Source organism: Heptranchias perlo, unplaced genomic scaffold, assembly GCF_035084215.1.
Source record: "Heptranchias perlo isolate sHepPer1 unplaced genomic scaffold, sHepPer1.hap1 HAP1_SCAFFOLD_60, whole genome shotgun sequence".
NCBI lineage: Eukaryota > Metazoa > Chordata > Chondrichthyes > Hexanchiformes > Hexanchidae > Heptranchias > Heptranchias perlo.
In genome coordinates this window covers 182,229-207,531 of record NW_027139623.1, presented here as the reverse complement: position 1 = coordinate 207,531, position 25,303 = coordinate 182,229, and the positions used below count along the sequence as shown (strand labels likewise).

The 25,303-nt window shown below is 44.9% G+C and overlaps 1 protein-coding gene across 1 annotated transcript; it reads left to right on the top strand.

The window, feature by feature from the left end:
* The first annotated feature begins 4,158 nt into the window (after positions 1 to 4,158).
* LOC137316701 (probable G-protein coupled receptor 139) lies at positions 4,159 to 14,997 on the top strand. The gene is made up of 3 exons (XM_067980544.1): positions 4,159 to 4,262; positions 13,838 to 14,166; positions 14,373 to 14,997. Exons 1-3 carry the CDS (start codon positions 4,175 to 4,177, stop codon positions 14,577 to 14,579), a joined length of 624 nt encoding a protein of 207 aa, XP_067836645.1. The 5' UTR covers positions 4,159 to 4,174; the 3' UTR covers positions 14,580 to 14,997.
* The last annotated feature ends 10,306 nt before the right edge of the window (positions 14,998 to 25,303 follow it).

Below are 25,303 nucleotides of genomic sequence, written 5' to 3'. Positions count from 1 at the left end.
TCATTCTGTATCTGTCAGTCTCTGGTACTGGTTGTGAGTGAGGGATTAATTCTGTATCTGTCAGTCTCTGGTACTGTATGTGAGTGTTGGATTCATTCTGTATCTGTCAGTCTCTGGTACTGTGTGTGAGTGTGGGATTCATTCTGTTTCTGTCATCTCTGGTACCATACTTGAGTGTGGGATTCACTCTGTGTCTGGCAACCTCTAGTACTGTATGTGAGCTTGGGATTCCTTCTGCATGTGTCAGTCTCTGGAACGTTATGTGAGTGTGAGATTCATTCTGTGTCTGTCCATAATTAATCTCTCAGATTACATTATGGTATTCAATACTCTAGCTTTAATATCTTAATGTTCAAGTAGTTTTTCTCATTATTTAATTGGTAAATATGGATACACTTTAGGATTTGATGCTGGAGGTTTTAATGAGATAATTTGTGTGAATTTGGACTACTATTAAATCTGTATCTCTATCAGTATTATTGTGAATGATAATATATCTTGCAAACTGATATGGTGATATTTTTGAATTGGTATATAATGTGTCGATCAGTCTGCACTAAAGGAAATGATACTGCATCTTTAAGTTTTATTATAAGATTTTTGGACTCGTGTGTAATGTGTGCTCACAGAATTGATACTTTATCTTTAAATCTCATACTATGAGTTTATTATAAACTGGTATCTAATCTGTTTCTCAGGTTACACTGTCACAGCATTTCTCAATCTGATACTGTACATGAGTTTTGGACTTGCAATTTGTATTCGAATGGTACACAATTCGAATGGATACTTCATGTATTAAACTCACGTGTGTGTGAGAGAGATTTAGGCAAGCATACAATTGGAATCTTGGGGTATCTGGGATTTAATTCATGGCTAAAGTTTTCCTTTTTCGAAATTGACAATCTGAAAGCATGACTTTGGACTGGGATTTTTGTATCCACCTGTCAGCGGGACTGAGTGAGGGGGAAATGGAACAGTGTCTGCCTCACCTGCTCTGTTTGACTGTTGGATTGAAAATGTGTCCCTGGAACTTGGGATCAGTGTGGGACTGACTACTTCTGCTGTCTGAGACTGTGGAGCTGATGATCTGTCTGTGTCTCTGTGCTCTATGAGTGATAATGTACTTACTGTGTGTGAGAAGGAGCTGGCTGCACTGTTCCTTTGCCTCGGATGGAGGAAACTTCACATTCATTCTGGCTCCTTCAAGGGTTTGACTGTAAAAAGAAACATATATCTTGTAACTCAAGAAGAGGTGAGGTCGAAAATACAGAAGTGATCAGTTTAATATCTGTGAATAATTATTTTGAATATCCACAAATGAAAACCAGTGATACAAACGGTGTCAGTGTCTGACTCCACTGCAGTACTGCAGCACTCAGCTTCTGCACACCAGGTGTGTTGGGCGATTTTAAAACAATTTAGTGACATCCCCTCCACTGATCCATGAATGGGACTACCCGATGGGGCAGGGACCTTTGTACAGGTCAGGTTTCTAATCTCCTCTCCCATGGGACAAACCGTTCAAATGAAAGCAAACAACCGCTGTTTCAATTGTGTCCTTCACACTTCTCACGTGATGCCTGCAATAGATGCTCTTTGTATAACTCCCCACATCCTGACTGTTCACTGTCCAAAAACAGGGTGAGACTGGAACTAAACCAGGAACATTCACCACTGGTTTGGGGAGAGAAAGCAGCAATGATTTTAAATAGCAGGTTCTTCCCACTCTGTCTCACTTCCCCTGGACACACCCTGGACACACACAGCCCGAGAATGACCTCTCCCTTCCCCCGCTCACTCCATGTTCCGGGACCAGTTCCTGATCCACTCCGCCTCTTACAAACAGCCCCCGGACTCCCCCTGACCTTCCCCCGGACTCAATGCCGATCTCTGAGCCCATCTGCGGACACGGTCCCGAAGCGATGAGCTGCTGTAACGAGGCTGCTCTTTGCTCCCTTCCCCCGGGGGCCGTGATCTCTCCATTCCCGGCTGTTTTAAACCATCTTCTTCCGCTCACTGAGGGAATGGCGCCCACAGGCCGAGCTGGGGGAGGGGAGCGCGCATGCGCTTTTCTGCTCACCAACAACCAGCGCTGGGGGCGGGGCTGAGTCACGCATGCGCAGAAATCTGGTTTAATTCCCAATACAAAAATCGATGGAAACTTTCCCCAATTGGAATTTTTCAGAGTCTGAGCAAAGGAAGTGGGTCTGGGGGAAAGGTCAGAGGGAATGGGGTCCACAGGCAGTGCAGGAACAGGCACCAGAATGGAAAACAGATGGGATTCCACCAGTGCCTAACGCTGGAATCCAGACTGACTTTACAATCTCCAACTATTAAACTAGATGTTTCCATCCCTGCTGTTTCTCTCGGTATCTTTTGATGGTAAAGAGTCTTTCAGAGATAAAGTGGGCGGCTCTGAAATGGGTCTATGGATTTTGTTCATTCTCGTACTCTTCACTGATAAAACTGATGCGGGCATTTCTCAAACCAATCCTGGAGAAACATGTGAGGAAAGAGTGAGTCGGTGTGTTTGTTGGGACCGTGTCGGATTAATATCTGACAGCAAAATTCATAGATTAATTTAACCGGAGTGAAACTCTCGCTCTACTGAGAATAATGCCGAACGGACCTAAGCTGCATAACTGCAGATGGTAGAACAGGCAAAAGAGGGTTAAATGTAGCCCATTGTTCTTTCACTCTCTGCACTGTACCTAAGTGTGGGATTAATAATGTGTCTGTCTCTGGTACAATAACAGTGAGAGATGAGACTGCACCTTCTTTCTCAACAATGGGATCTTTCTGGATAAAACGCAACTTTACAGGTCAGTCTGGAACTGATACTGTGTATGTCTGTCTGTCTCTGTGTCTCTCCGCTTTCTCGATCTCTCTCTCTCATCGTGTCTGTCTGTCTGTCTCTGGTGCTGTGTAAGTAGGTTGGATACTGCTGGCAAGCGTGATATAGACACACCGATTGGAAGTGTGAGACTGACAGTGTGTGTTTGTCTCTCTCTAGTGCTGAACATGAAGGTGGGAGACTGTCTGATATAAAACACTGAGAATGGGGTGTCCGGGCCTCACTGTAACTGGGGAAGTGTTCGGCTCCAGGCCCAGTTCACGGTTATTTTCTTTTTACAGATTCAGGGCGAGAGTGTCTGTGAGACTGTAACACTGGCGGAGAAACTCCGCGTCACAACTCAAACACCAACACATGAGATTCTCCAAATCAGCTGGAATAACGTGTTTTTAAACTGCTGAACCCGTCTGGGAGGGGATGTGTGTGGAGATCGAATCGGGTCTGGAACTGAAATGGAAGAAGGCGGGTTGACTTGTGAGAGAAGGGACTGTATTTAGGCAGGAATATTACTGACTGTTAATTGCAACGGGGTTTATTTAAAAGCTCCGTGTTTCTGGGAATCCTTGAATATGAAGCCCGAGTCTGTCAGGGTTTGTGCGGAGCGCTGTGTTTTGGTTCCATTATCGATAAACGGTTTGAAATTGGCGGTTGGAGAAAGCTGGAAGTGGTATTTTCTTTCTCACAGTCGTTACCAGGGGGATATGAGAGAGTAAACCAACTCAATATCAGAGTCACATTGAACATATCCATCTACATTCATTATACCAGACTTCCGTGGAACTAAATTGCTGCCGGGTTTGGATGTTCCAGTTTTATTTTTAATCGTCTGTAATGTAATGCGGACAACACCTCGCTAAACTAGCCCACGGGAGGGCTGTTTTGGGAAATAGAAAAGCAATAATCGATACAGTAGCTCTCCTGAGGTTTGGGTTGAGGCACTTTGTTGTTACATTTTCCTGCGCCTGAATTTTGGGTGCTTGATGCTGACACCGAGTGCCTGAAGTGGGACACGGTCCCTTCCCAGTAATAGAGATCCTGACCATGATGGGAGCAATCGTTCCAACTAAACACAAATGATTTACGCTGTTGTTCTGGGTAAATGGTCCATTCTAATCCATTCATCCTATGATCACCGTCTAATAGTCAAAGGCGGCCATGTTAGATCATTGCAATGTTCCAAACCCCATCTTATTTCAGGTTGTACAAAACTCTGTGTTGTTGCTTCAATTGTGGGGACCAACTCATTCCCACCCAGCCTCTGTATCCGCTCTCAGTCTCTCAACTCTTCCGGGTTTGTCCTTCTGTGAGTTGGAGCAAATGATTCAGTCGCCGTTCCTTACAGCTCTCATGCCTCAAAGTAGCACTTCTTCGAAAATGGATACAATCGCCTTTTTATTGCTGTTTGGTGAGTCGTGAAACAATTTTATACCAATTCCCGGTTTGAGTGGGCAACTGTAAGCGGGAGAGTGAGACTGAACCCGGCGGTGTCCGAACTCCGGTATCTCATAATTTGGTGTGGAGCCTTCTGCATTGGAAAGCATTCAGAGCGGTTGCTTGCTTGTGCTGAATTCTCTGCGGGTAACGGTGAGGGGAGTGTAACGGTGAGGGGACAATCTCTCTTCATATCGGTATTAAAGTATCTCGGATCGAGTTTTTCTTTGACAATTGAATCTATGAGAATCTGTCTGTTAAAACCGACAGCTTTGACCAACTGTTGGTCACCTGACCTAATATCTCCTTCAGCGGCTCGGTGTCACATTTTGTTTGATAACGCTCCCGTGAAGCGCCTTGAGACGGCGTGAAAAGGGGAGATATTGGTCTCCCGATAGCCCAGTTACTGTCTACAGTGTAGAAGTAAGATGTATATAAAAGGAAAATTCCACGATCAACATCCGCTGAGTTTGCTGATCTCTATCAAGGCGGGGGGGAGGGGCGGGGTGGAGTGGGGGCGATGGGTGTTAGCGGCGATACCATTGGGCTCAGAGCCCCAAAGCCATTGAATGAAATATCGGCCAAGTGTCGCCTTATCGCATCTTATTTCATCTCGGACGAGCCCTGCTATTTCTGGCGGGGCAGTGGGACTAGCTGGATTGCTCATGCATGGAGCCAGCACGGACTCGATGGGCCGAATGACCTCCTGCCGTGCAGTAACCTTCTCTGATTCTCTGATACGAAATGTTCCATGCTTGGAAGTGAGCATGCGCGTTAGGAGGGTGCAGTTATCCAGGGGTCACCACGGCTGACCTCAGGTCAATCAACCCCCTGCACTCAGACATGAGCAGATAATGCGGTGGGGTATTGGAGGGCGGCCCTGAGCAACTCCCTTCGTGAATGCACCTCTTTGGGGGAGATAGAGAGAAAAAAAAGGGGAGAAGAAACATTTGAACACATTCAGTGGATAATCTGGTAAATATATTTTTAGCGACTCAGTTGGTGTTGAGACATTGTTCCCTCTGTCAGAGTTTAAGTTCCTCTTTCTTTGAACTAACCCACCGCTAAGTTGAAACCGCTGTCTTCCGCCATGAAGCCAACTGCTCTTCCTGTTCTCTTCAGGACTGGCCATTTTCAGTTTGCTTGCTTATTTTTCGTCCTCTATTCCATCTTGCATCTCGATTTTAGGGGTTTTGTGATATTTATGAGCGCGTGTGTACTGTCTGTACAACTAAATGTTTCTGGTGAATAATTCAGGCGGCATTCAATTCTAGGAATTTATTTTAACTCCACTTCCTCCTTCAGTGTGCTAGAATTGACCATGTCACTAAGATACAGATCTACACAGTGGGTGGAGACTAATGTTCCTCAATAAACACAGTGCTGCAGCTGCAAGTTGTGCTCAGCATTAACCCCTTATCTCCAACTTTTCATGCTGTTTTTTGTAATTAGACCCAAGGGCACCTATTGATAATTACCATGGAATTGGTTACAAATTTACACCTCTCGATGGACCTTATTCAGTTATGGTGGTGAAATGGAGAACAAGGGGGCACAATCTAATATATCCCCTTATTGCTAGCTTAGGAGATATTAGGTGTAATATTAAACATCTCTATCAAATTCAAGTGAATTCAATTCAATTTTATTAATAAATGAATGCCTGATAATCAGTGTGCTCCTGCACCACTATTAGGGGTGGATTTCAAAGAATTAATTAATTACTCGGTTAAAAGCCTATCAGAAAGATTGCCACAATGTATTTTCATTCAATATATTTCAACACATTCTTGGTTCTGCTACAATGTTCTTACTGTCAGGGGTTCCCATTCTGTTTGAGTGCTGTCCCTAAATAGATTCCCTTAATGAAAGCTTCGGAGATGTTAGTTGCAATGTTAAATATTTTTATTCATTTTAAGTCCCTTGAATTGTATTTTATTAATAAATGAATGCCTGAGAATATATCCGTTACTGCACCTCTAATAGTGGTTGCTTTCAAAGAATTAATGAATATAACCATCGGTTGGAAGAAAATCAGAAAGATTGGCACAATGAATTTTCATTCAGTGTGTTTAAACACACTCTTGTTCTGCTGACTGTCCTTACTGTCAGCGGTTAAACTTCCTCTTTGTCCGAGGTGAAGCGCTTCTGAGCTGAAACCATTGGCTTCCGTTCTAAGTGTTTGATATCACTGTTAAATTCTGCCTGCAATATTTTCAGATTCTTTACTTATTCATGTTCAATTTACTTCCTCCTTCCATACCGTTCACCCGAATTGTGACATTTGTAACAATGAGTAAACTGTTTGTAAAAGTATCGGTTCCCAGTGAGTTCAAACACCATTCTGTTCTCATTATTTAGACTCCACCTCCTCCTTCAGTATGCTGCAATTGACCACATCACTGAGATATGGAACTGCACAGTGGGTGGAGACTAATGTCCTGAAATAAAGACAGTGCGACTGCTGACCGTTGCTCAGTTGGGGAGAGACTGTTTCCACTGGCAGGAGGGTCGGCATTTACCGTTTAATCTCCAACTACCACCTTCAAAGATTTGTGTATGTGAATCCCCAGGTCTCTCTGTTCATGCTCCCACTGTGCAATTTGATCATTTAGATTATATTGCCTCTTCTCACTCTTCTTTCCAAAATACATCACTTCACACTTCTCTACATTAAATGTCATCTGCCATGTGTTTCCCCATTTCACCAATCTACCAATGTCCTCCTGAGCTCTGCCGATAACCTTCTCATTGCTTACTAACATTTCAAGTTGACAAGAATCATAGAATCATAGAATCTTACAACGTGAAAGGAGGCCTTTCGGCCCGTCGAGTCTATGCTGGCTCCTTGAACGAGCTATCCAAATGAGTAACACACCCCAATTATTTTCTCCATAACCCTGCAAATCAGTCCCCTTCAAGTACATGTCCAATTGCCCTTTGAAAGTTCCGATGGAATCTGCTTCCATCACCCTTTCAGGTAGTGTGTTCCAGATCTTCGCAAACCTCTTTATGCAAACATTTCTCCTAATTTCCCTCTAGTTCTTTTGCCAACTCTTTGAAATCTGTGACCTCTGGTTACAGACCACTTGCCAGCGGAAACAATTTCACTCTACTTGCTCTGTCAAAGCCCCTCATTATTTTGAATACCTCTATTAGGTCTGCCTTTACACTTACCTGCTCTAAGGAGAACAACCCCAGCTTCTCCAATCTCTCCACATAACTGAAGTCCCTCATCCCTGGTATCATCCGGGTAAATCTCCTCTTTACCCTCTCCAAGACCTTGACATCCTTCCTAAAGTGTGGTGCCCAGAGTTGTACACTGCCAAGGCCTCGGTCACTTCCTTGCAACCATCATAATCTACATCTCCTTACTTACTTCAAATCAAATTACTTCTGCGTTCCAACTTTGCAATAAACACTTTCATACTCCCTGTTGCCTAGACTTTGACCCGCCATTTGTCATCATACTTCTGCGGCTGTGGAACTTCTCAACCACTCCCGTTCTTCAACCGATGATGCCTTTGCCCCGAGTAAAACGTTTACTCTCTTCTATCCTGATCGTTCCTGCTGGTTTAATTCCAAGGGGTGCAGACTTGAGCATATCTGGATCACCACTGGTTCAGCCATCCATCACCAGATATGGCTGACCCAGAATTAGAACAAGCACGATGTCCTCTCTGAAAACCGTCTGCTGCTCCAGAATGACCCTGGGGACCAAAGATAACCTCCAGCTTCTTTTGCCCACAACACACAATCTCCATAAATCTCTTTCCCAGCCCCCTCCACACTCTCCTCCAACAAAAAATACGAGGACGTAGTGAACTTCACGAAGTCTTACAGCACAGAGGAAGGCCATTCGGCTCGTCATGCATGTGCCAGCTTTTAAATGAGCTAACAAATTAATCCCACTCCCCTGAACTTTCCACATCGCTCTGCATTCATTCCCTTTTCAAGTTTCTATTCAATTCGCTTTTGAAAGTTACTATTGAATCTGCTTCCACCACCATTCCAGATCAGAACAACTTGTGGCGTAACAACATTTATCCTCATCTCCTTCTGATTCTTTTGCCAATTAACATAAATCTGTATCCTCTGATTCCCGACCCTCCTGCCAGTGGAAACAATTTCTCACTACACACTCGAACAAAACCCCTCATAATTTTGAACACCCCTATTAAATCTCCACTTAACCTTCTCTGCTCTAAGGAGAACAATCCCAGTTTTTCCAGTCTCTCTACATAACCGAAGTCACTAAGATTAAGACCATCCATTCAGATGCCTATGCTGCATCCCACAATTCCCAATATCACCAAGCCCAACCTCTCCTAAGGCTCCCCCATCATCCAGCCCTGATCCTGAGCCTTTTTCGAGTTTCCCTCCGATCTCCACGCATGTACTTTCCGAGCTGAGCTTGCCCATTAGACCCACCTCCTGCTCCCTTGACCTTATTCGGTGGAAACAGCTGACTACCCAACTTCCATTCCGGGCCCCAAACCAGCTGAAATTGTGAATGGTCAGTTTCCTCATGTACTGTCCTCCTCTTGCCGTGAGACTGTTTGTTTCCTCTGCTTTCTCCCATTCTGATTGAATGCTGTACCTAAATACATCTCCTTATTCATGGCTTAGGCGATATTAGTCGCAATATTAAATATGTCTACGTATTTTAAGTGAATTGAATTGAATTTATTAATAAATCAATGACCATGAATAAGTCTGTTACTACACCTCGAATATTGGTGGTTTTCAAATAATTAAATAATTATTTGAAATTAACTTTCAGTTGAAAGCATATCAGAAAGATTAACACAGTGCATTTACGTTCAAAATGTTTAACCTCAGGTTTCCTTTTTATGTATTTGCTCTCACTGGTAACTTCAACCTGATGTTATATAGAATTTACAGCATGGAAACAGTCCATTCGGCGTAACTGGTCTGTGCCGGTGTTTATGCTCCACGCGAGTCTCGCCCCATCCTACATCAGCTAACCCGATCAGCATTTCCTTCTACACCTTTATCTCTCATGTACCTATCTAGCCTCCCCTTAAAGGCATCTATACTATTCGCCCCAACTACTCCATGTGGTAACAAGTTTCACATTCTCACCACTCTCTGTGTAAAGAAGTTTCTCCTGAATTCCCGATTGGATTTATTGTGACTATTCTATATTTAGGGCTCCTGGATTTGGACTGTCTCACAAGTGGAAATATCTTCTCTACGATTACCCTATCGAACCACTTTATAATGTTTAAAACCTCTATCATGTCACCCCTCAGCCTTCTCTTTCCTCGAGAAAAGATCCCCAACATGTTCAATCTTTCCTGATGGGCGTAACCACTCAGTTCTGGCTTCATTCTTGTAAATCTTTTTTTGCACCTTCTACACTGCCTCTGCATCCTTTTTTTAATATGGCGACCAGAAGTGTGCACAGTATTCTAAGTGTGGTCTAACCAAGGTTCTATATAAGTTTAACATAACTCATCTGCTTTTCAATTCTATTGCTCTAGAAATGAACCCCAGTGCTTTGTTTGCAATTTATGGCCTTGTTAACTTTATTTGCTGCTGTTAATGATTTGTGAATCTGTACCCCGACATTGCTTCGCTCCTGTGTCCAATTTCGACGCTTATTTTCCAGGGAGTACGTGGCCTCCTTAATCCTTCTACCAAAATGTGCCATATAATATTTTCAAATTCTTTACTTATTTATCTTGTATTTTTAGTCCGCCCTCCAAAGCGATGACACTCATATTATGATGTTCATGACAGTGAGTAAAGTGTCTCTCAAAGTACCGGTTTCCAGTGGATTCTAACACCATTCGGTTCTCATTATTTAGACTCCACTTCCTCTTTCAGTATGCTAGAGCTGACCATATCACTGAGATATAGATCTGCACAATGGGTGGAGACTAATGTCCTTCAATAAACTCAGTGCTGCAGTTGCCCGTTGGGATCAGCATGAAGCTTTTAATCCCCAATGTTTCCATATCAATTCCCACCGTTAATGCATCCATCCATCCATCCCATAATAGAGCTCCGACACTTCTCATGCAATTCTGTTTCATGGTGTGGAGATGTGGGAATCTGTAAAAATGCACAATGTTTGGACACACACCCAACCCAGCTGCTTTCCTTTATCTTTCAGTGACGGTTTCACTCTGTCCCAAACCGGGGCTTTTGTGCATTTTGAAGAACTTTTCACGCTGTTTTGTGTCAATAGGCTCAAGGCATATTCACAAATCTTTGAAGGTGGCAGGGCAAGTTGATAAGGCGGTTAAGCAAGAGCATGCGATACATGGGTTTGTAAAGAGGGGCATTGAATACACAAATAGGGAAGTCATGTTAAACCTTTACAAAAGGCTGGTTAGGCCTCAGCTGGAGTATTGTGTACAGCACTGGGCACCACACTTTAAGAAGGATGTAAAGGCCTTGGAGAGGGTACAGAGGAGATTTACCAGTGTGATACCAGGGATGAGGGACTTCAGTTATGTGGAGAGACTGGAGAAGCTGGGCTTGTTCTCCTGAGAGCAGAAAAGGTTAAGGGGAGATCAAAAAGAGGTAATCAAAATAATGAGGCGTTTTTATAGAGCAAATAGGGGTAATTAAATAATTGGATTGATAACCAGAGGTTACAATAATTGGCAAAACAACTAGAGTGGAAATAAGGAGAACATTTTTCACACGGAGTGTTGTTAAGCACTGCCTGAAAGGATGGGGTCTCTTTTAGAGGCTGTCTTCGTGTCAACATTCATATTTTCACTGGGAAACTGCAGGAACAGAGTGAAACGGGTCTGCTTGTGTCCCTGGTTTCAATGTATAATGTGGAGAAATCTATAAAATTTATAATTGAATCGGCAGCAGTGAACATGGTCAATACAATTATATGAAAACTGTAAATGAAGCCACTCATTGTTGGACCAGTCCTTTCTGAGCACAGCTTTTAACTTTATTCCTGAGAGAGGTCTCATTAAGACAAGGTTCTGAACTTTGAGAAGTTTGTGATATATCCACGTCATCATTTACATCGGAGTCAAAGCTGCTGATGTGGCCTGTTTGTTCAAATGACTGTAACTAATAGCAATGATCAGGGGTATAACCGTGTCAGTGGAGATTTACCCCCTGTATAAATCAGGGATCGCTGTAATGAATCCACACAGAGTGCCTGCCGGAGCTGCGGTTTCCAGGCCAACAGAAATCATTGCTTCTCACAAAAATGGGATATTCAGTAATCTATCAGATAGAATGTATTTATTATCCAGTTCTCGCAGCCGTTGGAGTTCCAGGTAAGCCATTATCTCAGCTGTTCATGGTGTAAATCGGTATTAACTCTGCTGCTGTAGATGGCATTCTATTTTCTCCCGTCGTGTATTACACAGTGGACTGTTCTGTCCTAAGTCTCTGCTCGTTTGGTATTGGAGCAGCTGCATTACTTGCATTACGATCTTGTATATCCAACCGTGGCATTGTTACTGGATTATTCTCTGTACTGAATGTATTGGAATCATGTGTCTGGGCTAAGAGCTGGTCTCAGACCATCAGGAGCTGTTAACAGTTTCATGTTGTGGAACTAACCTGTCCTGGAATATTTTTTCATCAATGTGTTTTCAGTGATTGATAATGAGACAGCTCACGGTCTCAGTGTTACAAGGAGGCAGCGCAATGCCTTCCCTCCACAATAACATGGTTCAGTTCAACTGGGATTTCAATGTATTTATTGGTTATCACTGTTATGAAATATTATTTCATTCTGTGTGTATCTGACGCCGCATCAGATGTCTGGTTAATGAACTGTGTTTGCTGTTGATTCTTTCAATCTCATTCCCTGATTCACTGTGGATGAATTTACTGTAAAATGCAATGTTTTGACGTCATGTTGCACTTCATCTGTTCAAATCATGAGCAATTCTGTTTATTTGTAGATTGGAAGCAGCAGCGGTGATGTTTGCGCTTTATTAATTAAACAATGCCGCCATCTAACGCTGTGCTTTGTAATTACAGGAGAATGAATTTCAAATATTGTGAGGTTTGTCTGGAAGAGGCATTCGATTCTCTTTATTCCTTGCTTTGTAGATGAAGTGAACAGTGTAGGTAAACAGGTGGAACCTTGGATGATCTGCAGAAACATTAAACTGTTCACAGAGGCTTCACCATTTAACAAACTGACTCTGAGAATAGAATCGTTGGAACACGGGGCTGGTGAAGAGAAAACAGTCGCAGGATGTTCGGATTTACTCGGAAATGAAAGGGGGCATTGAGAAAGAGTAGAGACAGTGCGGAGAGATAGAGAGGAGCGATAGAGATCGCGACTGAGAAGGAAAACGAGAGGGACGGTGAGAAGGAAAGAGAGGAAGAGATAGACTGAGAGAGAAATGCACACACGGAGAACGAGGGAGGGGGGAGAGAGAGAGAGAGAGAGAGAGAGAGCAGCAGATGTGTGAATAATTCATCGGAATGAACTGCTGAAACTTCCAGCACAATTAAGAAGAGGAAATGTGACTTGTAGGTGTTATTATGATGTTGTCAGATTGTGAGAGTTGTATTGTACTCTCTCCGGGTGTGTTTATCACTGTCAGGTCCTCAGTCTGTTTATGTGAATGTTCCTTTTCCTTGTTTACTGATTGAATACATAAACATAATTGAAATGTATTTAAAGAATAGGATCATTGATTTCTTTATCGCTTTGAATTATGGGGATATTGTATTCTAGAAGTTATGTGTCAGTTTTATTCAATAAAGAACGAGGCAAATTCAATGATTGTATTTTAATGTAATTTGAGTTGAATATGCAAGTAAATTTATTGAACACATTATGTAACCAACGAGCAGTTTATTGACACCAATATCCACAGAAATTAATGGTTGAATTCATTAATTGGATTGTGTGAGTTGAACCTATAAAATAGATTTCCTCCAACACTCTGCTGCAGTCTCTCCCTGTGAATCCCAGCCTCTCCTCCCACGGCATCGAATCCTCTGTCTCCTCATCCGTTCCCTCAGTTCATTCGCTTTCCCAAACTATCTGCTACTGATTCCCCTCCAGTTCATACATGTCCTTTTCATTGGTCTCCCTCCCAAACGCACTCGCTCGCTTGGCCTCCAGCTGCCTCTTCTAATCCAATCCGAAGCCTCAAATTCAGCGCCACGGATCACGGTCTTTCCCGTTTTGTGCCGGCCCCAGTCGGCTCTCTCCACCCAGAGCAACAAACCTCCCCCTGTCCCCTCACCTTCTCGTCCCTCGCTCACTTTCCTGTCCATCTGGAGCCCAAATCCGGATTTAACCTTTTGGAATCCCGGTGTTTATTTCCCTCCTCCCTTCCCCACCGGCACTGCCCCCTCACTCAGCCCTTACAGTGGATCTGGTGCTCACTTTATTCACTTTCTGTATCAATTTCCCAATTTCTCTGTCCGAAAGCGCTGCCCAGGTCAGTGAACCAGTTTCCACCGTTTGATGCAGCAACAAAGCTGGAAATTTCACCCCAGATCATCTCAAACTGCCGCTTTGTCTCCAGGTCTGATCAGTAATTTCTCTCCTTCCGTTTCTCTCTCTTACAGTTAACTTGGTGGCGATTGTGATCCTGTCCCGAGGAAAGTGCGGACTCTCCAAATGTATCACTCGCTACCTGGTGGGAATGGCGGCGGCCGATCTCCTGGTCGTTATCACTGATGTCCTAATGTGGCGCATTGTTGAGATTTATTTCCCAGTTTCATTCTTGACCATTACCCCCGTGTGTCGTCTCATTCTTAACCTGAGTTTTGCAGTCACAGCGGCCTCTGTCTGGTTCACTGTGGTTTTCACCTTTGATCGATTTGTGGCCATTTGCTGTCAGAAGCTGAAAACAAAATATTGCACCGAGAAAACGGCGGCTGTTGTTATCGGGGTGGTGAGTGCGCTGAGCTGTTTACTAAACATTCCATTGTACTTTGTAATTGGGCGGGAATATATAATGGACAATGTACCCCGGGGTTGTGTCTTTAAACCGACCTTTTTCACTTCACCCGCATGGGCAGCGTTTCACTTGTTTAATCTTGTTTTGATGCCTTGTCTCCCATTCATTCTGATTTTGCTGTTCAATGTTCTCACCGCCAGGCACATTTTAGCGGCCAGTCGAGTCCGCAGGGGACTCCGGGGCCGCAGCAATGGAGAGAATCACAAGGATCCAGAGATAGAGAACAGAAGGAAATCCATCATTTTACTCTTCAGTATATCAGGCAGTTTTATATTGTTATGGAGCGCAGAAGTTTTTTACTTTATCTCTCTGCGAACAACAAACGTCCAGTACTATACGGTCAGTGACATTGAATCAGCCGGATTCATGCTTCAACTTCTCAGTTCCTGCACCAACACGTGTATTTATGCTGTGACCCAGACTAAATTCAGAGAGGAGCTGAAGAACGGGGTGAAATACCCACTGAATCTAATTGCTAAATTAGTTAAATCATAGAAACGTCTGAAGACTTTCCATCCGAAATTAAATAAAAATTCAATTAGAGTTTCACGTTTGGCGGTGGCCCAAGATGGGCGGTAGCAGATCGGGCGCCCGTTATTCACCGCGCCTGATTTTACTATCTATTGACATCAATGAGTTCACTAAAGTAACTGATATCAATCCAATACTTTAAATAAATTTGGAAATAGCAGACAGGAATTAAATTTTACCCGACAAATGCGGTGTTGTGAAATGATACAAGATGTGATTCTAACATGAAATTATTTGCTGTTATTAGTCTGGAAATAATATGATTTCAATATTAAATGTTTAATCCTGAAATGTATAAAAACAAATCCTCCGTTTCGGTTGATGATTATTTCCCATCACACACACTGCCCGGTGGGATGGACTGAGGGTGAGCTGTCAGGGTCAGACAGCGTCCTGTTCATTGGGACATTTGTGATGACCAGAACAGAATAATAATGGAGCAACACCCGGACCGTTAATAACCGGTAAAATATTAATGTAATTTCAAACTCCAGTGGGGAGTTGCGGAGATCGTTTCCTCTCTGTGCTGCTGTGCAGCAATTTTTCCTCAGCATGGAGTTTAATGGGAAGTTAGGGTTTGCCTGGTTACACCGATCTATGAGGAGATCTTTCTGAGATGATCAGGAGGCGGGAGATTTGTCATGGCCGCAGCAGGCCAAGGGAAAGCTCTCCCGCTCCTCCTTGCCCCACAAAATATAAGTTAAAAAGAAACTATTCAGTGTTCCGGACCACTCAATGCCCATCGAAAGGGCGGCTCCTCCACCCATTTGTAACTAACATTAAATGGTGTCCCGTGTAGGTCAGAATACACTGATTTACATATTACACGTGACCTGACCGGAAACAGGTGGGTGTTGTTCCAGCCGCTCTCCTCAGGACCCGACCGCCGATGACGGAGGCAGGAACTCCAACGTTAAAGGGGCGGTAAGTGACCTGACACCATTTACTAGCCTCTACCACCCCATTTCCGCCAGGCTGGGATGCTTAAAATCGGCCACACCTTCCCTGACCTACGCCTTAGTTTCAATCTTCGAAGCCCACAAGCTGGTCCATTTTCTCAAACTGCACCGGTTCACAACACATGAAGGGAAATTTTCACCATCGCAGAACTGGTAGAGCGGATCAACCGCCCCTAATAGAACCAGCCCGATTTTAATTTCTGCTCTTTCAGTTTACCGCCCAGGCAGTGAAGTTGAAATTACCCCCTATGTCGCTGATCCCAATGTTCGACAGGTGCGTCAAAGAAATCAGACAGTGTTTGCCAAACATTAACATGAATGTGGGTTCATGGGGTATATTCGGGTAAAAGGTGATAACCCCCCTCCATAGAGACAAGATCCCTATACAATTGAGGTGAAGAGGGGTTCACCCCAACATCCCGGATAGACAGGACGCTGTTCTCTCCGGGCAGTTCCCAGGGACGAACAGCAAGACAGATATCAACTGCTACTGGAAGACCATCAACTCGGCGAAGGAATCCCTTTGTTCCGCCCGAAACCAACTGGTCTTCAAGCTGAAGGAGCTGCTCACGACCGAGTATTGCCACCTGGCACACTCCAAGGTCCAGGAGTACATGCTGTGGGACGCACTGAAGCGAGGTGCAAAGGATCTCTGGGGAAAGGCCACCGTGTCAGGCTATTTTACCTTGTATTGTGCAGCATGTATTAGAAAATATGTTCTGTGTTTTCAATTGTAATAATGGAATCGTAGCGTGTACGATATCTCTTCTATTGCTTTTAATTGCAACTGTGATATTTACATTGAGCTGTGTGCTTTCATGAATTTTATGAAATAAAATATATCTTGAAATATTAAGAACATGTTCCAGTCTCACCGTGCCTGTTATTATTGGACAGTGAACAGTGGAAATATTGACGGACAGTAAAGATGTGGGAGCTGTACAAAGAACATCTATTGCAGGCAACATGTGAGAAATAGGAGTATTTTCTTAATGGTGAGAAACTAGGGACTGCAGAGGAGCAAAGGGGTTTGGGTGTCCAGGTACACCAATCACTCAGAGTTAGTGCACATGCACAAAAAAAAAATCCCAAGGTATCGCTATCAGATACTGAGCCAACTCTCTGGAGTTTGCTGATGCAATCAGGCCCCACTGCTCCCTTGCTGGTCCATTCCATACATCCAGCACCATCTGCCTTAAAATGCATTCAAGCACTGTGCTCATCCTGTGCCTCATGGAGAGAAGACTAATAAATCAGGAGGACCCAGATCATCAGCCTAATGTGAGTTTCGACATTTCAGTTTTAATTCAGCTTATTGCATTTGCAATTTTTTCTCTTTTTTGTACATTTCTATTTTTATTTCATGGTTGCAGATTTTGCATTTTTGAACAAATTCTCCAAAACCTGTGCGCAGTGAGTGCTGACTCCGGGCCCTTTGATTGACAGCTCTCACCTTCACCCCCCCCGCCCCCCACCCACCCACCCCCGCACCCGGCCATCACTCCACTCCCGCCAAACGCCTCCTGGGCTGACTCCTCCCATCACGTGACACGCGGCAGCGTCTCTCATCTTTGCGCGTTGATGTCACGACGCGTACGTGCCGCATGCGCAGCGCGGTCCCTCTGCCGCGTTCCCTGCGGGTGCTGCTGTGGGCGGGGGCGAAGCCCACAGAGGGAGGGCCGGCACCGGGAGTGGCCTGAGAGGGGAGAGCGGGGTGGTGGGGGAGTGGGGGGGGGTGACGGGGGAAGTTACTCGGGGCATCCTGCGGGCCCCGTGAATCTCCACTCTGTCAGCGGCCGGTGTCGAGCTGGGCTCGGGGGGGAGTCACTCTCCCGCCTCCCAGTCAAACGGGCCGTGGGTCGGAGCCCAAAAGTGAGCGAGAATCAAACAGCACAGAGAGAGGCCGCTCGGCCCATCGCGCCTGTGCCGGCTCTGTGAAAGAGGCCGCTCGGCCCATCATGCCTGTGCCGGCCCTGTGAAGAGGCCGCTCGGCCCATCGCGCCTGTGCCGGCTCTGTGAAAGAGGCCGCTCGGCCCATCATGCCTGTGCCGGCCCTGTGAAAGAGCGATCCCATTAGTCCCACTCCCCCCTGCTCTTTCCCCACAGTCCCGCAAATTTCCCCCCTTCAAGGATTGACCCGATTCCCTTTTGAAAGTTATTATTGAATCTGCTCCCACCGCCCTTTCAGGCAGTGAATTCCAGATCAGAACAACTCGCTGCCTAAAAACATTCTCCTCATCTCCCTCTGGCTCTTTTCCCAATTCCCTTCAATCTGTGTCCTCTGGTTACCGACCCTCCCGCCAGTGACAACACTTTCTCCCCATCGACTCCATCAAAACCCCTCCTCATTTTCAACCCCTCTATTAAATCTTCCCTTAACCCTCTCTGCTCGAAGGAGAACAACCCCAGTTTCTCCAGTCTCTCCCGGTAACTGAAGTCTCTCATCCCCGGAACCATTCTGGTAAATCTCCCCTGAACCTTCTCTGCTCCAAAGGGAGTAATCCCAGCTTCTCTATTCTCTCCGTATAATTATTATTATTTATTAAGTGGGTTGTGCTGGGTATCTGGAAGCTGTAATTCGGTGAGTAGAAAGCAGTGGGAGGATAAGTCTGCAGATTGATTTTGGGAGATGGTGAAGACGGTGATCGTGGATTCAGACAAGGGAGGGAGGTGGTCTTTGAGAGCGTCCGTGCTCTGTTGTAAGATCTCACTGTGTGTGTCTGCTTCCAGCAGTTCCCATTTGAACCTGTGACCTGACTGGCGGTTTCTCCGAACTCGACTGCTGCTGTTAACCTGACTGTTCCCCCGTGGACATCAATGTCTTCTCCACCTGTCTGCCTGGCAGTGAACCGTAAGTTTCTGTTCGTGTGTTACTACATTGGCTCCCGGTCCGGCAAAGCCTCGATTTTAAAATCCTCATCCTCGTGTTCAAGTCCCACCATTGTCCTCTCCCCCTCCATATCTCTGTAATCTCTTCCAACCGATTTGATCTCCACGGACAACCCCATGTCATTCCACCCTATTATGGATTCTAACACACCCATTTATCTCCTCCACAGCCCATGTAGACAGGAAGAATAGACAGTGCTGGGACAGTCAATCCTGTCATCTACACAGTCGGTGCCGGGACAGTCAGTCCTGTAAGACACATAATCAGTGCTGGGACACTCAGTCCTCTGATCCTCACAGTCAATGCTGGGATACAGATTCCTGTTATATCGTCAGAGCTGGGACGCTCAGTCCTGTTATATATGATGTGGAGATGCCGGTGATGGACTGGGGTTGACAATTGTAAACAATTTTACAACACCAAGTTATAGTCCAGCAATTTTATTTTAAATTCACAAGCTTTCGGAGGCTTCCTCCTTCGTCAGAAATTGTGCCCTTGGAGATGAAAATTGAAAACGTCACTCCGTTATCTAAGAAAGGAGGGAGGAAGAAACCAGGAAAATACAGACCTGTCCATTTAAGGTCAGTTGTGGGGAAGTTACTGGAATCAATCATCAGAGACAAAATGGTTGAGCACTTCATCAAGTCTGAGCTGATCAAAGAGAGTCAACATGGATTTGTGAAGGGCAGGTCATGTCTGACTAATCTAGTTGGATTTTTTGAGGTAATTAACAAGGTGGACAGGGGAGCGTCTATGGATGTTGTCTGTATGGACTTCCAGAAGGCATTTGATAACGTTCAGCACAAGAGATTAATAGAATCAATAAAAATGCACAGAATTGAAAGTGACCTTGTGACTTGTGTTGGAATTGGTTGGGAGGTCGGAGAAGAGAGAAGGGATAAAGGGAACGTTCGTTGATTGGCGGGATGTGAGAAGTGGTGACCCCAGGGATCTGTACTGGAGCCTCAGCTTTTCACCATATTTACCAATAACTTGGATGAAGGAATAGAGAGTTGTAGATCCAAGTTTCCAGGTGACACTAAGTTAGGAGGCACAGTAAGTGGTGTAGATGGGAGCAGGAAGTTACAAAGAGACAGTTTAAGTGAATGGACAAACTGTGGCAGATGGAGTTCAATGTGGGGAAGAGTGAGATCATTCACTTTGGAAGCAAGAAGGAAACATTGGAGTATTTTCTTGAAGTGAGAGATTGGGAACGGTGGAGGAGCAAAGGGATTTGTGTGTCCATGTACACAAATCACTCAAAGCTAGTGCACAGATACAAAAATAATCACAGACGAAAGGAATGTTGGCCTTTATCTCGAGGCCTGAAATACAAAGGGGAGGAAGTGACGCTTCAGTTCCACAGAGCCTTGGTCAGAGCCCATCTGCAGTACTGATCCTCACCAAGGATATATTGGCCTTGGAGGGGGGACAGTGCGGATTCACCAGAATGACACTGAGGCTTGAAGGGTCAAATTAATGAGGACCGGTTGTATTCCCTTGGTTTGCATTCCCTTGAGTTTAGAAGGTTGAGAGGTGACCTGATCCAGATATTTAAAATTATAAAGGGATTCGATAGGGTAGAAATACAAACTATTTTCTCTGGTAGGGGAATCCATAACAAGAGGTCATAAACTTAAATTTAGAGTTAGGGCGTCCAGGAGTGAAATCAGGAAACTCTTTCCCACACAAGGGTAGTGGAAATCTGCGCAGGCTGATTGAAGTGGACCCTGTGATATAATAGAATTTTCTGTCCTGTCAGACTTGGACATCTTGTAGATCCATCTTTCAAAAAGGTGGAGGAACTCAGTTCTAAGATGGATTCCACTTATTTCATCATAATTCCTCAATCACCTTGTCTTATCATCGAGATATCAAGGACGAGAAAGACTGTGTTTAAAAGAAAGCTGATTTATTTGACACTTTTACAGAATTCTAATACTGCAATCCTGTTAAATGGATTATTAACATCAGAAACAATCCCCAACTGCCAGAATGAACAGGGTTGAGTCCTGCATGTGATTAACAGCAGTCATAACAGCAGAACCCTGCAGTCAGATGTGAACTCGCTGGTGTATTAGTAGGCTGGATGACAGAGTGAATCCTTTCCCACACACAGAGCAGGTGAACGGCCTCTCCCCAGTGTGAGTACGTTGGTGTGTCAGTAGATCCTTTTTTCTTTTAAAGCTCTTCTCACAGTCAGAACATTTAAAAGGTCTCTTATCAGTGTGAACGAGTTGATGTGTCAGAAGGCTGGATGACTGAGTGAATCCCTTCCCACACACGGAGCAGGTGAATGGCCTCTCCCCAGTGTGAATTCGCTGGTGTCTCAGCCGGTGGGATGATCGAGTGAATCTCTTCCCACACACGGAGCAGGTGAATGGCCTCTCCCCAGTGTGAACTCGCTGGTGTATCAGTAGACTGGATGACTGAGTGAATCCCTTCCCACAAACAGAGCAGGTGAACGGCCTCTCCCCAGTGTGAGTGCGTTGGTGTGTCAGCAGATCATTTTTTCTTTTAAAGCTCTTCTCACAGACAGAACATTTGAAAAGTCTCTTATCAGTGTGAACAAGCTGATGTTCAATAAGGCTGGATGACTGAGTGAATCCCTTCCCACACACGGAGCAGGTGAACGGCCTCTCCCCAGTGTGAACTCGCTGGTGTGTCAGCAGGTTGGATGACTGAGTGAATCCCTTCCCACACTCAGTGCAGGTGAACGGCCTCTCCCCAGTGTGAGTGCGTTGGTGTGTCAGCAGTTCATTTCTGCTTTTAAAACTCTTGTCACAGTGAAAATATTTGATAGGTCTCTTATCAGTGTGAACAAGTTGATGTTCAATGAGGCTGGATGAATGAGTGAATCTCTTCCCACACATGGAGCAGGTGAATGGCCTCTCCCCAGTGTGAACTCGCTGGTGCGTCAGCAGGTGGGATGACTGAGTGAATCCCTTCCCACACACGGAGCAGGTGAACGGCCTCTCCCCAGTGTGTCTGCGTCGATGAGTTTCCAGCTGGGACGGGTAATTGAATCCCTTCCCACAGTCCCCACATTTCCATGGTTTCTCCATCGTACGGGTGTCCTTGTGTCTCTCCAGGTTGGACGATCAGTTGAAGCCCCGTCCACACACAGAACACGTGTCCGGTTTCTCCCCGCTATGAATGGTGCGATGTTTTTTTCAGGTTGTGGAACTGGTTAAAGCTCTTTCCGCAATCAGTGCACTGGAGTTTACAAAAGTCCTCACTGTGAATACAGAATAGAAATTCAGAACAGGCAATTCTAGTTTATATGGAACATTCTTCCTGCTCATTCCCCCAGACAGTAAATCCCAGTCTCACACACTCACCCTCCTACCTCTGCTGAAACCTAAACCCTCTGCACCATCTCCAACATTTGGGTTGGGTTGGAGGCCTTGAATCTGAGTTGGGAAATATAATTGGAGAAACATGATTCCATTTAGAAACTAAACTATTCAAAATCAAATAACATGGATTATTGTAATTAATATAGTCCTTTCACGCCTCGTGGGAAAGAAGTGATGTCTGGGCTGTGGATGAGTGTCTGCGCCCGGTTACACAGCTTGTCCCTCTCTCTCCGCTTCAAATTCGCTTCCTTTGGCTCACGGCCTCATTCACACATCCAGCTGACTTCAACCCTTTAAAGCTCCTCTGGAGTCATCCTTTGTTTATTTACTTGACCCATTACCACCCTCCTTGCCTTGCAGCATCATCCCTTTTTTTGCTTTATCACTCCTGCCCTCCACCCTATCACAGACCTTCCCTTTTGTTCTTTCCCTCCCCGTCCCCTCTTTCCCTGCCTCTCTACTTGCTTGAAAACTGTTAATTCTTTCACTTCTTCAAGTTCTGACAAAACCTTAACACTAATCTGAAACGTTAACTCTGTTTCATTCTCCGCGGATGCTGCCTGACTTGCTGAGGATTTTCAGCATTTTCTCTTTATGTTTCACATTTCCAGCATCCGCAGTATTTTGCTTTTGATTGGTAAACCTCGCCCTTTGACACCCCATCACAGAAATATCGGCAAGAGGGTTTTACAATGGCGATAATCTTACCCAAAATGCCCCGCGCGGTAGAATACGTTCTACCTGAATTCGAAGGGGATCAGCGCGCAGGCGCGGGAAGGGCCCATGGCCAGAGCATGCGCGGTTCTGGTCCGAGACACTGAGCGGGGCCGAGCGGAGTCTCAGCAACACCGAGTGCGGCTCAGAACCCGAATCAGAGCCGGGGGGCCCGGCGGACGGGCGGCCCGGGTGCCCTTAGCACCATTAAACCCCTCACCCAGCGCCTCCCTCGTCCCACCCGCCGCTTCCCGGTTTCTTCTCCTGTTTCCACCGAGTCCGACTCGCGACAAACTGCAGGACCGAAGCGCTCCCAGAATGCAGGGCGGGCCTGTGGAGCATGCGCAGTCTGATTACGAAATCAGCGCCTTGGAGAGATAGACGGGTTTCTGGGGCGCGGGGGATTGTGGGGCCTCCGGCCACCATTAGTCACCGGGGGTCGGTCAGTGTTTTTTTGCCGACGTCGCGCACAGAAGCGTTTCTCGAAATACGGACTGAGGAATTGAGGGTCGGTTTGCTAAACAGACACTGAACTGTGTTTCAAAAACATTTTTCCAGTTTCACAAACATTTTTCCTCGTGACCCAGTGGAAGGGAAACACTTCCCCCAGGGATCCAAAACAATAATATCTTCCGGCTGGAGTTTTCATCAAATCCCAATAAAGGTCAGTCCATGCTCTTCACTTCATTTCAAGTAATAACTAAAATTAAACATCGACGTTATTTGAAAAACCTTTGAAATATTGTGCAAATAGAATAAAAAAAAGTTCAGGTTGAGTTTCACTTACTTCAGGTGACGGATGGGTCGGCCTGTTGTTCATGATCTCGTTCCAATCTGGATCACAAGATGAAAGCGCTCCACGCATATCAGGCACGGTTGATTCGGTTTCTTTCTCTTGTTTTTAACCTTCTCAAAGTCGAAAATCCCAGTTCGCAGATGTAGGTTTTTGTGAACGACAGGAACAACGGAACACTAATCTTACTTACAGTGGATCATCTGTGAAAGCACTGATCCAAAAATAAGACAAACTGAATGACTTGAGGCGTGTTTTCAGTGCGCTGTCACAGGAGAGTCGCACCAGCCCGTTTTCTTGATCAGGCATCAAATTTAGCTTCATTCTAGATTCAGGATTTTCGAAAGCAAAAGGATCTTTCACCCAACGCTTTTGCATCGAATTTTCAAATCCCTCTGCAGGGAAGTAGTGACTAAAATGTTCAGACAGAGCAGCGAAATGTAACTGTATGACACAGTTCATTTCATTCCCTTTATCTTCGTCGATACGGTTCTCTCCACCCCAGAGGGTTGTGGATGTTCAGTCGTTTAGTGTATTCAAGATTGAGTTTGATAGATTTTTGGACAAGACAATCAAGGGATATGGGGATCGGGCAGTTAAGAGCAGATGATCTATTGAATGGCGGAGCAGGCTCGAGGGGCCGTAAGGCCTACTCCTGCTCATATTCCTTATGTTCTTATCCTGCCAGAGGTGCGGTGCCCAGAACTGAACACAATACTCTAAATAAGCTCTAACCAGAGCTCTGAATAACTGTGACATAACTGCCACTCATTTTTATTTCCTGTCCCTTGAAATAAACATCAAAATACCATTACCATTTTAACTTATTTTTGCACCTTTTAGTGAATTCTGTACTTGATCTCATTAACCCCTCTGCTCATCCACAGTTCCTAGTTTCTTGCCCTTTAGAAAATACTCTGATCTATCTTTTTATGGTCCAAAGTGGATGATCTCACACTTCCCCACGTTGAACTCCATCTGCCACAGTTTTGCCCACTCACTGAATCTATCAATGTCCCTTTGCAACTTTCTGCTCCAATCTATAATGTTTACGGTGCTACCTAACTTAGTGTCATCAGCACACTTGGATATAAGGCTCTCTACATAAGAATATAAGAAATAGGAGCAGGAGTAGGCGATACGATACGCGAGCCTGCTCCGCCATTCAATCAGATCATGGCTGATCTTCGACCTCAACTCCACTTTCTCGCCCCATCCCCATGTACCTTGATGCCATTAGCGTCCAAAAATCTATCGATCTCAGCTTTGAATATATTCAACGACTGAGCATCCACAGCCCTCTGGGGTGGAGAATTCCAAAGATTCACAACCCTTTGAGTGAAGAATTTTTTCCTCATGTCGATGCTAAATGGCCGACCCCTGATCTTGATACTCTGACCTCAAGTTCTTGACTCTCCAGCCAGGGGAATCAGCCTCTCCGCATCTACCCTGTCAAGCCGTCTAAAAAATTGACACGTTTCAATGCGATCATCTCTCATTCTTCTAAACTCCAGCGAATATCGGCCAATTTTACACAATATCTCCTCATTGTACAATTGCAGCAAGTCCTTATTACTCTTATATTGCAACACCGTTGCAATAAAAGCTAACATATCATTTGCCTTCCTCACTCTCGTTAGACCCTTGGTAGCTCACTATTTCCAGTATATTTGTCATCTATTCCTTCTATAGGAAAAATAAATTAACGTTGAAAATATTTTGCTGTAATTATCCCAGTTTATGTTTTGGAAACAATATCCAGCTGAACTGCAACGAATTCGATGGCAAACTTAATGATGGAAATAATTTAATAAGAATACTGAAA